Below are 14442 nucleotides of genomic sequence, written 5' to 3'. Positions count from 1 at the left end.
TTGAAGTCGTTTCAGATGTGTATTCGATAGACGATTAACATCTTCACGCACCTTCCTCATGTTGTTCGCTGCCTTTTCTGATTCTTCTTTCTCTCTTCTTTCCTCTCTTCTATCATTTTCTCGTTGTTTTCTGAATTCTCTCATTCGTCTTCATTTGATCTCATGAAGCCCACCGGAGAACTCATGGAGCCTACTATGGATCCCCATGACAGCCCTCTCAGCAACCTCGATTTATGGTGCGACTGGACTGGCGATCCAGAAGAACCAGTTTCTATTACAATAGCCATGGAGGTAAAACTGAAAAACTAGGCTTCGAGTCTTCTCTGTGGACCTCAGCACTGACCATCGTCTGAATTAAGCTACAAACCTACGGTCATTCCAACCGCAACTTACCAATCCTCAATGTTCAGTCGCCAAACATCGTGAAAAGCCCGTCTTGGGTCATCCGGTTGAAACCTGACTCTGTTCACTATGATGCCGACATTCCGCCGGGGAAAGAGGCTCGGCATCCTGGCCACGAATGTAGCGAAGAGACCGAAAAATACCCTGCCAACAATGGCTCTGTGCCTGACTCTGGGAGTGTTGTTGTTCATGATGGGTTGCACGATGATGACCCTCAAGATGTCTCTCGTCCTACGGTGAACATCTCGGGGATGTACACTCAGGTTGATAGCTCAGATAGCTCAACCTCTTCTGACCCTCGCAAGAACCAGGTCAACAGCTTGGGTGGCCCGAACTCTTTCAAATCTCGTAAGAGATCCGCCAAGGCTGCTTCTCTACCTGACTCAATCCCCCCTGACGATGATTACCAAGGCACCCGACACAAACTTATGATGACCAAGATCGACCCGCCGGCGCAACTGGAGCCAGCGTCCGAGAACACTCACACTATCGAGACCATCGGCAGTTCCATTCCCATTGACAGTCGTTCTGGCAGTTTAATCGAAATCAGTGTGACGCCTGAGAAAATCCCGTTGCCTCAAGACTCGGTTCCGGGTCTCGTACCAGTTTCCCCGAGCGTTACATCTGAAGATCTTTCGCTAAACTGCAAAAGAGTGACAGTTGATAGTGAGACTGAACTCAATGAGACCCCTCTCAGCAAGATTGATTTGAGCGGCACCGAACCGCTCACCGAAGCGAACTTGCTCCATCGGAATTATGATGCACTTTCTACTCGTGGTTGCAATGGAAGCCTTTCTGACACCGAAGACAGCGACAAGGAAAAGGAGGACCCGATTTTTTCTCTTGAATCCATCGGATCGCAATCGTTTTTCTCCTGCATTGGGTTTCATGCACCCCCTCTGCCCCGGGCGTCCGCAGATATGGTCGAAAATCACAACAAGCCCAAGCTCATCTTGGACAATGACATTCTTTACGTACAAATCCCTCACAACGTCTACTCCGCTACCTACCAAATTGCGATTGCGCTCAAGGTTAGGCCGCAGAAAGGAAAATCGAGGGATTGGTGGGAGTTATTTGTGAATGGACTGCCTCGACTTGCCCAATTCGAGTCTGGTTATCTCTATTTTCGAACACCCCCGGGGCAGGGAATGGAATTCATGACTTCGTCCTTTAAACGACATACCCTCGTGGAAAGCTGCTTGATGGCGCAGTTCCATGGTGGAAAAAGCCTCGTGGTCCCGTTCCGTAAGTGCAACGCAGAATACTACGGACAACTCAAAGACTACAAAGTCAACACAGTCATGCGGGCAGAGATTACAGAGCCGCTAGGCGATCCATCGTCCTATGTGATCAAATACAAAGCGGTTTGCTCCATTGATCTCATCAATCACAGCTTTTGGGCCGAGAGATGCAAATTCGACCTCAGTGTGTATGGTGGCCCAGAGGGCGAGTTCAACGCCATTTTCGCAGCTAAAAAACCGGTTATAAACTCGATTCGGTTGCAACCGGGGCAAGATGGCATTGGAATGTCGCGCATACATATCATCAGCATCCCTCAAGCTCTGGAGATGTTCACGGTGTCGTGGGAAGTTAAGCAGCCGCGAGGCATGGCTGTCACCTGGCTGCCCCGGGTTAAAACCACGGTCAGCCACAATAATGCCGAAGCTCTTCTTCAAGAAGACTACGCCATCTTTGGCCTCAAGCACGAAGTAGTCCCTTCGAGGCACCGGAATGAGGTTAATCCTAAGATCCCGTTTTCACGTCTTGCCCATTTGAAGCCGCCAGTCATGGAAACTCCAGCTCCATCTCTCCAACGTGAAGTTCTTCTGGGTCACAAGCCTAAAGCGGATCTCGCTTCCAACTCTACAAGTACACAGACTGTTGCGGTAACTCCAGTCGCTGAATGGAAGAACCTCCGCCATGCCCTCGGATTATGGACCCTCATCAAGATTTTCGTTCAACTGCTTGGTTTCTTGGGGTCTATATATAACATTTTCTGCTCATACTTGCTGCTACGTGACTGTGGGTTCCGCGAAGTGTATGTCTATGACCTAGTGGACTGCGTGGGGAATTTGACGAGCATCAACGTGGAGAAAGGAACGAGTACTGTCCTGGCGGAGTATGATCTTCAGTCTGAGCTGATACAATCCGAAATTCAGCAGTTTGTCAAAATTACACCTGCCGATATCACTCCAATGCCCCTGAGGGACCGTATCGACTACCTTCTCGGATGGCGAGGACCAATTGCGCGGGAGTAAATTTTTGACGATGGGGATGGTTAAGTATCGCTATGGAGGGACAAACTGGGAGAAACCACAGAATCAGACGCAGCCATAGCTGCAGTTAGCAGATGGTAAACATAAAGATGACAATCTCTTGATTAATCCTTTATCTTACTTGTACTCCTTGCCAACTTCGCAGGTAACCGACGGCAAAAATTAGACACAAGACATATTTAGCCAATGTACAAGTCTGGTATACTTCGACCGTTTAGGCTATAGATACACTACTTTACTATACTATTCCTACGTCCTATCCAAATAATGTCCCAGAATCAACTCAACAGCCCACCGCAACACAACATCCATCCCCGCGCTACCGCATCCCGGTGCAACCTCAACCCCAACGTCAGTCCTAGCCCTAGTCCCATCCCCAATCCTCCGGACAATATCAGCCTCCGCTAGGGCCTGACTCCCACCCTTTTTCTTTTCATGTCCACCCCCATCCTCGGCAATCAACAACCAAGCATGATCCGTCACATACCGCGGCCAAACAATGTCATCCACGTATCCAGGCGGATCGACCCAGAAGTTCTGTGGCGGCCGATCATCCTCGGCATCAAGATCAATATCCGTTGTCTTTCCATCTCCACTGTCCGACCCATCCGTAGAAGCCTGCACTGGCGGTTCCGGCGCCGGTCCAACAGTCACATACCCACTCCTCCCCTCGCGTCTCGACTTCACAAGCTCATACGCCGCAGGCAGAAAGAGAGGAAGATGTATAGCGTCATGGACGGAACGGAGGACGTGCTGTTCTTGCTCGGGCGGCGCAAATAGCAAAAATCCCTCTAGGAATGCCATCGTCGGGTTCTCGGTGTCTTGACCGGATGCTTCGTCCCGCAGTCGAGAACTAACAACATCCCTCAGCTCCTGTACGATCTCGTCCGATACGCCGGACTCTGTCTGGTCGTTTTGGTCTTCCTTGCTTCGTAGTCGCGGCGGGAGTGTCCCGTTCTCGCGCACGTATTGCAGTGCTTGTGAGAGGAAGGGGATGTCGATTGCGGAGGCTGTGTCCCAGTCTTGGATTGTTTTGCCGGAGGCGGTTGTTGTGTACGGGATTCTGGGAGGTGTGTTAGTGTTGAGGGGGGGGGGGGAAGGGCATGAGTCTAGGTTTGGTGTTGGGGTTCTGGGAGGATGGGGCTTCCACTTGAGACGGCTTATATGGATGTATGGAGCTGAAGTAGAGGTATACACACTTATCGTCTGGGAAATAGAAATCATCTTCGTGGATTATGAACGTGTTGAGACGTTTGTCTTTGGGGAGATTCACCCCGCAGAAAACACGCTGCAGGAGCCGCGCGAGGGTTGTCTTGCCGCTGCTCGAAGGCCCGGAGATCCCTATTATCACGGCTTTTTCGTGGACCGGTTTGTTCATTTTCCTTTCTTCGGTAAGCTGGGAGAAATTGGTGAATTGAAGCTTCCAAGCGCGGGGTGAGGGGGGGGGGGGGGGGGGGGGGCGAATGTTAAGAAAAATGTTATCTTATCGTTGACCTTGGTAGATCGAAGACGACAACCGAACACAATTCGGTGTGTTTCTGTCAAATTATAGAGTCTTACCTCGTTCAGGACAAGGGTCGCAATACTACATTTGTATTCCTGTCGAACCCAACGCTCAACTCTTTTCTTTCACAATTTCTTCTTTCAAAGCTACCCCATCTTGCTCATCGTGACCGGAAGATGGCAGAACCCAGGCGGCTGGGGAGCAATACACATAGACGACACTGCTCCATTCATCTTATGGGACGACATTAACCACAAGTGTCGCAAATCCAGTTCAATAGGCAGACCCGCGGAGGGCATTGGAAGGGAAAGATATTAAAGGCATGGTCATAGGTCGAGGCTGATAGCGTGAGTTCAGACTTAGTGAGCTTTGATCTCAAATGGCAAGTTATTTCAAAAGTCCAGTGGACACTCTAAAATTCCTTTTGAATGGTGGTGGTCATATAATCTCCAGGCATGCCAGAGGTTTATGAATGATACTATCTCTGACAGGATCTGCAAGGCACAAATTATAGCTGTTAAACGGCGGAGTCATCGGTCTCTTCCATTTCTTTGATGGGATAAATTGTCTCGGTGCTCATCGAGATGATCTGGTAGCTAAGGGATGACAAGTTGTTTAAATGGCTAATCCACTCACATCACAGTCTTGTAATTTCTTGTGTAAATTTTACACACAGTGGCTAGAGCGAATACACATATGATGAGCTGTAGGTAGAGAGCTACATAGCTTCAATGAGAGACTTTTACCACATTTCAAAACCAAAACATGCCGCTAGAATATAGTGTAGAAATACATCATCACTGGAAAGGCCCGAACAACGATGGCGTCATTATACCGTCTCTAGGTAAGTCTCCAGTAACCGTCCCATGCGCTGCCAAGCCAGTCTGCGAAGGCCCAGAAACAGGGCCCCCAGCTCCGGAAGAAGAATTCAACCCGGGCACAGTCTGCAGCGGCGCAGGAACTGCATCCAAAGCACCCTCCCCCATGACCTGATCTCGCCCCGCAAAGCCAACCCGTGACCGCTTGGCCGGGGGCCCCGTAGCTCTAGTCGAATCAGTGTCGGCATCTGACTCCAAATTCCGCCGCTGTTTCTGGGATTGCAGGCCCGGTTTCCGCCCGCGCGCATGGACCACCTCGTGATCGGGAATCGGCAATTTATGTTGGTCAAATAGCCCAAGTGGATGTGTAAGTGGAGCCATGCCGGCCGAAGCCTCGTCGGGCATGGGCAGGAAGGGCTCGTTCTTTATGATGTCGCTCATGGTACTATCGTTCAGTGGGTTATCTCCTGCGTGCGTCGTCTCCTCGGCGGTCATGTTTTTGCTGCGGTTGAGCATGCGGTATTCGAGGGTGTTGCCTAGGACGAGGGTTTCGACGAAGACTGGTCTTTTCTGCCCAATTCTGTGGGCTCGTTTGATGGCTTGGCTTTCCACGTTGCGTTCCCAGATTGGATTGACGATGTACATCCGTGAGGCTTCGGGGATGTGGAGGCCATGCGAGGCTTGCTTGACGCTCATCAGCAGAACACGGACCTCGTCGGTTTCGCGGAAGTCGCGGAGATGCTTGGTTTTGAAATTGGAGCCCATGCTCGCGGTGCTGGCGTAGGTGCGGAATTTGACTGCTATTAACTCCAGGCCTTGCTCGACCCAGGAAGCGACGTTGTCATGTTCATAGAAGATGATGATTTTTTCGGTCTTCTGGAATTTCAGCACTTGATCCAACAAGTACCGAAGCTTCGCGGATGCTACTCCTTCCAGCTTCGTTTGGGCTAAGGGTGAAGTCTCTGGAAGACTGCGAAAGATCTTTTGTTTAAAAGTTTGATGTTTCCTGCTCCCTTTCGATGTCGATTTGCTAACTGGACGGTTAGCATTCACCGACTCGGGGGAACCGTTGTGAGCATTTGTAGCTGTCTGGCTTTGTTGAACTAGCTCCCGACGAACTTTGATACCCTCTCCTGCGAGACCTTCGGCGGGATCAGGCGTCATGAGATGGTTCATCACAAATTGCTGCGCGTGACGAGCCTGGGTGATGCCCATGAGCAGGGGCTCCTGGCCGGCCTCTGTGGGATCAAGGGCCCACATGTTGCGAGCATGTTCTGGGAATCGCCGAACAAAGACTCCAAGCTCATGCATCTTTTTGAATCCATTCCAGCCTGGAGAATTTATTGCCTTTCGTGCGATCTGGATCCCAGACTTTAATTGGTTCAAATCTGCCACTGTCATCTTCTCTTGGTTTTCCTCCAGATATTCCAAAGCAATGTCGACAGTACTTTGGACATTGTCATCACCAGCCCACCAAAACCCAGCCAGACGTAAGTTTTGTATCAACTCAGTGAGTTTAGTTTTGTTGATTTTCTTGTCTTTTTCGTCACTCTCATCAAACATGTAGTCGGGACCTTCTCGTTCAGATGTAATTGCGTTGACTGCGAGTGTAAAGAGGAACAAGTTGATATACAGCCGGTCGTAGAAGGTCGGCTCAAGGTAGACCACCTTATTATACAACGGTGGAAGAGTGATCTCTGTTTTGACCGTTTCATACCGGTGTCGCACCACAAGGCTCTGGAGCGTCGCACGTAGAGATGGAGATTTTCGACTGATTCCATCTTCGCCCACTATTTTCGTATAACGGGGCCATTCTTTAGTATTGTTAGCCCAAGGCTTGAGATTGAAGAAATCATGAACCATGTCGCCCAATTTATCCAAATTTTTGATTTCATAATTGAAGGAACTGCCGGCCTTTTTGCTCTTTTGCAAGATGGCAGTTTCGTGACTGTCAGACGATTGAGTATCGTCTGTGCCCATTTCTCGTGAAGCAATGCTAAGTTCCACTCCATACATTTCTGAGAGAGGGGTTCCTGAAATCATCCAGCGGCGCTCAATTTTCAGATTCCTCAGCAAGTTGACCATTCCCGTTTGTTTGCCGGCAAGGTTGTGCCCTTCATCGACGATAACTCGCAACCAGTGAAGATTGAGCATAGGGGCATCCGGCCTCTGTCCACTTTTATCGTATTTTGAATTCTCTTTGCTACATCGGGTTTTGGAGAACAGCACAATGTCAAATTTCAGAAGTTCGTCCGTTGATGGCGTTTCGTCCTGGGTTTTCAGAACTAGGAATTTCAGATCGCTAATGTGAGTAGCTATTTCACGTTCCCAGTGGTCCACCAAGTTATCCGGGACAATAACGAGTGTACCAGAGCAGAGACGAATATGCTTGGCCGACTCGGCGAAATTTGATTTAGCCCTTTGGTAGTCGCTTTTCGCCGGTATATTGTAGGAACCACTCTGAGCCACACAGGCATTCTCACAATTGATGTGGTATTTTCCCCTGGCTTTCTTCCGGTCAAAGTAACCCTTCCAGGGTAGAGAAAAGCGACCAGCAGCAGCAGCAGCCATTTCCATTAAGCTTCCAGTCGAGTTCCTGATGGGGTTCAGGAGGGTTTGATACTCCACCGGGATTTTGGGGAAATGCCCCTGCGTAGCCAATATCACCGCAAGACTGATGAGGGTTTTCCCGCATCCCATGGATTCTGCCAAAATCCCTACTGAAAGTCAACATGGTTCACTAAGAGATTGACAGCTGAACAATAATTGAGAAAATCAGCACCACAAATTTGAGTACATACCTCCACAGGCCTCGGGGTACAATATCTTGTCCCTCAAAATGTTCCCAGATACCTTGTCATAATAGAACTCCAATCCTGTTGGACCCCGCCAAGGCTGGATTCTCGGATCAAGCGTTAGCGCCGGCTGTACCTCCCTCTGAACCATCACAGCAGCGGATTCGCACTGAAACGGATGCAGCTGTGTTTTGAGACCTCGGATCGAATTTTTCAACAATCTATCCATGGCACGCCGAGAGTGTAAATCTGTAATTTGGTCGAAGTTTGGTTTGGGCTCTTGCAACGTATTGTAAATATAATATAAGGATTCTTCTTCTTCATTATAGGACTGAGTGTTGGTAAGTAGACCAGCATGGGCATCAATCAAGCCGTTCCACGCTTCAGAGGAGCTATCAATCATGGAAATGACGAGTTTGAGACCGGTTAGAAGACTTTTTTCTGTTTCACCAGGTTTTTTTTTAAAGGGTTTCTTTCGCTGTGCGTTCGGTAATACAAAAACCTGTACATTATTGCTGTCGCTAAGACAGCGTGTGCGAATCCATTCGTGTTTTTCTAGCCGCGCTATCTGGGAGTCAGGGTAGCGAGGCTTGGATGAAAATTTGCCCAAAACGCCGGCTGGGATATATTGATCAAGAGGCGTATGTGTTGCCTGTGGGGGTTTGGTACCAAGTGGCTCATCTATCATCTCTGAGTCAAGAGGTATGTCTGGCACCTCTAGGTCGAGAGGCTCGTCTTTCACTGCTATGTTGAGGAGCCCATCTGTCACATCTGGGCCGAGAGGCGCATCCATCACCTCCTGATCTTCCGATTTCATAAAGGGTTCAGGACTGGACGGGGCAACGAAAATATGAGGGAGCCCCGAAATTTCATAGTTTATTGGTAATGATCTAATCGAGGGGCCTGGTGCCCATTGCGCTGGTTCTGACATGGCGAATAGTTGCAAGAAAGACAATTTCCCATGGAATCTGGAGAGATATTGGCAGAATAATGACCGCCTTCGATAGGATCTGCCCTGTCGGGTAGTGGGTCAAGGAGGGTCCGAGCTTCCCACGTTGGCTTCTTGAGACAACGTCCTTCGTTTCTCGATGCACTTTACATCGCCCAGATTCTTAATTCTTATGTTTATCTCATTCGCATTTTGTTTCCACTATTAATATTACTCATTAAAAGCACGATGAGCCATCAAAAATTACCAAGATCTAATCTATCACGCGCCCCAACCAGTGACTCCGTGAATCCTTGAACAATGCACCATACATTCTATGGCCCAGCCAGCAAGCAGGCCTGAGCCTGAGCTTTATTTTACTGAGTCAAAAAGTCCTCAATCTCAAAACCCATCCGCTTAAGCGCCTTCTCCTCCAAATCCCTTCCAACAACCTTCCTCAGCACAACTGTACGCGCATCCTGCAATCGCACCTCGACAGGATTCCCACCCATGCGATCCAACTCCTCCTTACCGCACTCGCGAATGTAAACTGTGATATCAGGTCCCACGCACGCGCGCCACAGCGACGCCATCCACTGCCAGTGATCGAGCGGCGCGTAGGAGTCGCCGATGGGCGTGGAGCAGGCGAATGCATCAGCCGTGGTAAGCTGGTATCGCGGGACGAGCGCAATAGGTACGCCATAGTGACTGCCTGCCGTGATGGCGCTAGTTTCGGAGCCGTTCTCGCTTGACTGGGCTGGGGAGTGGATGTGCATGTTTGCGGTCTTGGGTATGAGGGTGCGGGGGGAGACGTTTGGTACGAGGGGTTCCTCGTCTGTTACTATGGAGCGGGCATCGACGGAGCCAGCTCTTGAGGTGGATTTTACGAAGCCGATGATTTCGTCGGAGATCCGGTGCCAGGCTGAGATGGTGTTGAGGTAGTCGACTGTGGCATCACCCATCTGGCCTGCTTCTGCGGAGGTGGGTCGGGGTGCTTTGATTTCTGGTCCGTCGAAGACTCGTACGTGATACTTTGTCTCCTTTTGTAGGAGGTTGTTGAGGTATTCGACCGCTGTTTGTACGAGCTCAGGATCTTGGCCGTCCACAGCGATGACGGGGCCGCGGGCTGGTGGGATGCCGTCCCGGAATGAGGGGAGGAGGGGCGGGGAGATCTTAGCGAGGACTTTGATCTTGTTGAGGAAGGGGATTGTCATGACCGTTGCTTCGACACTGGACCCTTCTTGCGGAAAGGGTGTTATGGGTGTCATCACCGGTGTCGTAGTCTGGAGTGGTGGTAGCTTCAGACTGGGATCAGGGTGTGGCTGCCCCGGGACACTTTGATATGGCCGTTGCGGTTGAAGCATGGGGAGGTGGCGTGGTGGCATATCGGGGCGAGCACTCCAAGGGGTCATAGGGTGCGGTGATTCGGGGATGCCATTTCCGGGACTGTGGTCCCGGTAGGAGGGATGTAAAGTTGGCTTGAATGAGCTGTGGGATACTCGGCGGCGTTTATTGTCAGGAGAGCGACCACCGGGTCCCTCCCAGTGTCTGTGGCGAGAATGGGGGTCGTGGTCCATCTTTGCCGACTTCGGTACTGGATTGGGGTCCTTTTCGTGGCCTTGGACACTTTTTGGCGGCACATTATTTGGGTGTGGTGATGATACTGAGAAGTTTGATGGTGGTCGATATCCAAGCCCACTGCTGGGTGTGAACGGGGTCATGGGGGACGCGGGTGCATTCATCAATCGACCACCACATCTGTTACAGTGTGATGAACCAGATGGGTTGTGCCCAATCCCTGAGGCCGAACTCCGGGAGCCTCCATCCCGACCATACCGCCGAGGCTGGTAGCGGTAGTCAGGGTATTGCTGCTGATGCCGAGCTTTTTCCTCCTGGTGTACTTGTCAGTGTTTGAGATCACATTGCCAGAGATGCCTTACTTACCTCTGCAAGTGCCTTCCATTTACTCTTATCATCTTCCGAGAGAGATCGCCACTGTTCTCCAATGATCTTGGAGATCTCGGGATTGGCCAAGCCCGGATTATGAGCGACCACCATGGCCTGATAATGCTGACGATATAGAATAAACGCTAGACGTTTGCACCATATTAGCTACATTCTATGTATTCGAAAGATCAGATCTGGCTAATGACGACCAAAAAAGAAACAATCGAAAAGCACTTGCCAAGCTGTAATGACGGTGCGGACAGCAGCGACTCACCATTACGAGGCCGGGGAATTTTCGGATCTGGTTGACAGAGGCAAAACTGCATGACACTCTCTTTCTGCGATTTTATTGGACTGGCACTGCTGGCTGAAGAGGAGGATGATCGATCTGATCTGTCTCGCAGGGGCAACTCCTTGGTCGAGATCATGGGTCCGACAGGCTTGAGGGAGCCATTGGAGGACATCTTGTGTGTCTCGTTGGATGCATTTAGGGATAAGTATTGATGTGTCTGATGTACCCCCGTTGATCGAGGATCGGAGTATCTGACTGAAGGTCCCACTGAACCGTCGGTAGGGTGTCTCATGGTCATGGCAGACAATTCTTCGTTCATGATTTGGTGGTCGAGTAGCTTGCTTGGTCTAGGCAGAGTGACTTGGGCAGACTCATTGCGTAGAGCAACAGGGTTGGGGAGAACTCGATCGTAAGACATTTATTTAATACTTTTCTCTCTCCATGAAAGGGCTCGAAGGCGAAGTTTGAATCAAAGGACTATCACAAGGGACAGGTATTTTTTTTTAAAAAAAAAGCACAAGCCTTGAAAGGGAAGGCAGAAGTGAATAGGTTTGGAGGCGACTGGGCCCCAAGAAATAACAAGAAAGAGAGCGAGGGTAGAGGTGAGAAAACAAAGAAAATGAATCAAAAATGAATCAGAATCAGGAGAAATGGGAAAGAATCCCAATAAGAAATGATTGAAAGACCGGGGAATACCAGGGATTAGGACAAAGCGAAGTATATGGGCGTTTGGACCAAAAAAGCCCTAAAAAGTGTTCTCTTTGTCTTGGGTTGGGTTTACCCCCGGAATCCCTGTCTAGTAGCTGGTTCTTTCACAATAGCTCTAGATTGCCCTTGATATTCTGACCGAGCCAACCGAGATGAAAAAGAAATGAACGAAAAAAAGTACGAAAAAAAAAAAGAAAAACCATAGAAGGGATTTTCTTTGTTATACATTAGTCTACATTAGTCTTATTCTGGAAACTACCTAGGTATCGACTTGGAAAATCTCGTTCTACTTCTTACTGACACGGTACCCTCCAGATGATTCTAAAGAAAATGACCAAAAAAAAAAAAACGAGGTGTCAACTTAAAAAAAAAAAAATTCGAACCCAAATCCCCCTAATTTCCTAATTTCAAGGGCCAAGGTACTAGAGTCATTGTTTTCTTTGTCTCCGGATGCGGCGACCCGCTTGCTCGAGCTGGTCCACGAGGCTCCACCCTACTTGTAATGGCCGTTGATTGGCTGGGATATTTCCTAAATCGGTTCCCCATCAAATCAAACAAGAAATCTGCAAAAATCAAAGTTGAACAAGTTGCACGAAATGATTTCCTTAGGGGTTTTTTTTTTAGACTTTAGATTTGATTGTCTGGCATTGTACCTGGACCGATCTTCTTTCCTGTTCATTCATATATTTATCTGTTCACATAATCACATATTCATCTTCAAATACCACATCTTAAATCCTCGCCTATGCCCAGAGAATGATCTCATTGCCGATCTCTCGATCCACCATGCGTTACAGTCACTTGAATTGACTCTTCGAACAATACCACCCTTTCTCCCTATTCTCCTATGTCTCGGGTAATGAATATCTGGGTTCCAAGTAGGTTCCAGTCTATAATTTGACCGGTACTACCGTGCCTCATCTGGCTCAGAGGCAAAAGGGTTGAGATCCACCCTTTGATTGTCCGGGAACCTGCCCAGCTGGCCATTGCTGGCCATTGCTCAGTCGCATCAGGTATAGTCGGGGCCTAGCGCGTTTGATTTTCGGGTACCGACATCATTGCGATTTGCTATAGACCCTCCCCGGGCACTTGCGAGACGTCAGATTTGTCACCATTCTGAAAAAAAAAAAATCTTTAATTTTTTTTGCTTCTCGTTGATGAGTTGTTTGAAGAAAAGCTACTCATTGATCTAGACAATGTCTAAGCTGCAAACCCCCGTCGGTTGTGGCGCTTCCCTGACGCACCCTTCGGGTTCAGAAATCAATCCCATGGTAGATGTCCACAGCCATAAGCCGGTGAGCTAAAGCACCCAAATGCATCTCATCTCGTTCCTGAAATCAACAATGTTACAGTCAGCCAAAAAAAACTGACATTTTGACCTGTCGATCCTTTTGCCCCACGTGTCTTGTAGAAATCTTAACGAATGATGAAAAAAAAGAAACTCACTATCAACACAAGGCTCCATGGGGGTTTTTTTCCCACCCAGGGTCCAAGTTCTTCTCTTGTTATGGAATTAAGCTGGTTGTGGTAAAGATGATCTTATTACTATAGAATTGTTGCGTAGGACAAGTACGCTGCTTAATAATACGTATGTCATCATCCATCCCTCACATCTCTAGACCACTATCCTCTGCTAGACCCGCCGCAGAAAGCTACCAGTCACGAATGCGGTCTATACTGAAAGCATTGATATCAAAAAGATTGAAAGGACCACAACTCCACTCCCTGCCACCTTGCGGAACTTCAATTCCACGCTTCCAGGATCCGGTGCGGATCCTGGCACTGATCCCCACGGATTTAAACCCAGGCAGGAAGGTCACGTCAGCTATCTGTGTCAGAATGAGATTCAGCCCCATTGTACCCAATCGCACGGACAGAGTGTCAAGCTGATCCATAACAATTGCAATGCGTGGCTCAACTTATTTGCTTGTTGCATGATAGTCCTTCGTAACTAGGCTTCAGAGATCCCATACGAACGAAACAACGGAGAGAGCGCGATCCAGGCGGGACCAGACCGCTTCCTAAAGAGGTCCCTCGTCGCGCCTGACTCGGTATATAGCCAGTGCTGGAGCTGGGACTCGAAGTCTGCGAGATGGATCTGGGACAGTCGGTCTAGTAGATCGATTTCTTTGTTGTCGACTACGGCGCCGATGGTTCTGTCTTGAGGAGATAGGTCCTCTTGATGGCAAGAGAACTAGTCGCGTTTCAGGTTGTTCCAGTCAGATACCATGCTCGTTTCTCCGCGGTTAGACTTTTCCCAGTGTGTTATCTTACGAACTAAACAAAGCCAGCCCGTGAATCTCTTGCTCTGTGACTCGTCGGATTGTCTATCGTTCCGTGGGTCCCTGAAATTCGACTGATCGCCGGTCAGATTTGCTGACTACAGGGAGCAGGTGTGATGCCGAAGGGGCGATATCAGAGAACATGTGCTGTGCGTTACGTCAAAAACCATGTTGACATTCTTCCAAAAAGCGTGTAGCAACGATTAAGCAGGCGCGCCATGACGACTGAATGGCTAAGTGCTAAAATAGGCCCGATTGAGTTGTGTCAATCTTGGATCTCACATCTTCTTGTCTCGGACGTAAAAAAAAAATGTCGCTACAAGTGCTCCGATGGCAAATTGTAAGTAGAGCCACGCTCCTAGGCAGCAGTACCAATGCGACACATTGTAATCAGAAAGAATGTCTCCCATATTCTGTGGGGAACCAAAAGACTATCCGGCATTGCAAAGCTTTGGAGATTGGGAGAAAATCTTCACCCGGACAGGAAGCA

General features: G+C 49.1%; 4 protein-coding genes across 4 annotated transcripts; 1 reads left to right on the top strand and 3 right to left on the bottom strand.

The window, feature by feature from the left end:
• Positions 1–162: 162 nt before the first annotated feature.
• On the top strand, positions 163–2660 carry Pdw03_0665 (uncharacterized protein; the record flags this gene model as incomplete). Its single annotated transcript, XM_066099681.1, has 3 exons — positions 163–291; positions 360–750; positions 814–2660. The coding sequence occupies 3 exons, from the start codon at positions 163–165 to the stop codon at positions 2658–2660; spliced, it is 2367 nt and encodes a 788-aa protein (XP_065957408.1).
• A 267-nt stretch (positions 2661–2927) lies between these two features.
• Pdw03_0664 (Phosphoribulokinase/uridine kinase) lies at positions 2928–4056 on the bottom strand (the record flags this gene model as incomplete). Its single annotated transcript, XM_066099680.1, has 2 exons — positions 2928–3741; positions 3878–4056. The coding sequence occupies 2 exons, from the start codon at positions 4054–4056 to the stop codon at positions 2928–2930; spliced, it is 993 nt and encodes a 330-aa protein (XP_065957407.1).
• Positions 4057–4979: 923 nt separating this feature from the next.
• Pdw03_0663 (Helicase, C-terminal) lies at positions 4980–8726 on the bottom strand (the record flags this gene model as incomplete). Its single annotated transcript, XM_014680438.2, has 2 exons — positions 4980–7717; positions 7802–8726. The coding sequence occupies 2 exons, from the start codon at positions 8724–8726 to the stop codon at positions 4980–4982; spliced, it is 3663 nt and encodes a 1220-aa protein (XP_014535924.2).
• Positions 8727–9100: 374 nt separating this feature from the next.
• Positions 9101–11134, bottom strand: Pdw03_0662 (High mobility group, superfamily; the record flags this gene model as incomplete). Its single annotated transcript, XM_066099679.1, has 4 exons — positions 9101–10481; positions 10560–10615; positions 10668–10813; positions 10945–11134. 4 exons carry the CDS (start codon positions 11132–11134, stop codon positions 9101–9103), a joined length of 1773 nt encoding a protein of 590 aa, XP_065957406.1.
• Positions 11135–14442: the final 3308 nt, after the last annotated feature.

Source organism: Penicillium digitatum, chromosome 4 (assembly GCF_016767815.1).
Source record: "Penicillium digitatum chromosome 4, complete sequence".
NCBI classification, from domain to species: Eukaryota; Fungi; Ascomycota; class Eurotiomycetes; order Eurotiales; family Aspergillaceae; genus Penicillium; species Penicillium digitatum.
The sequence above is the reverse complement of the archived record's forward strand: the minus strand, read 5'-3'. Positions and strand labels throughout refer to the sequence as shown.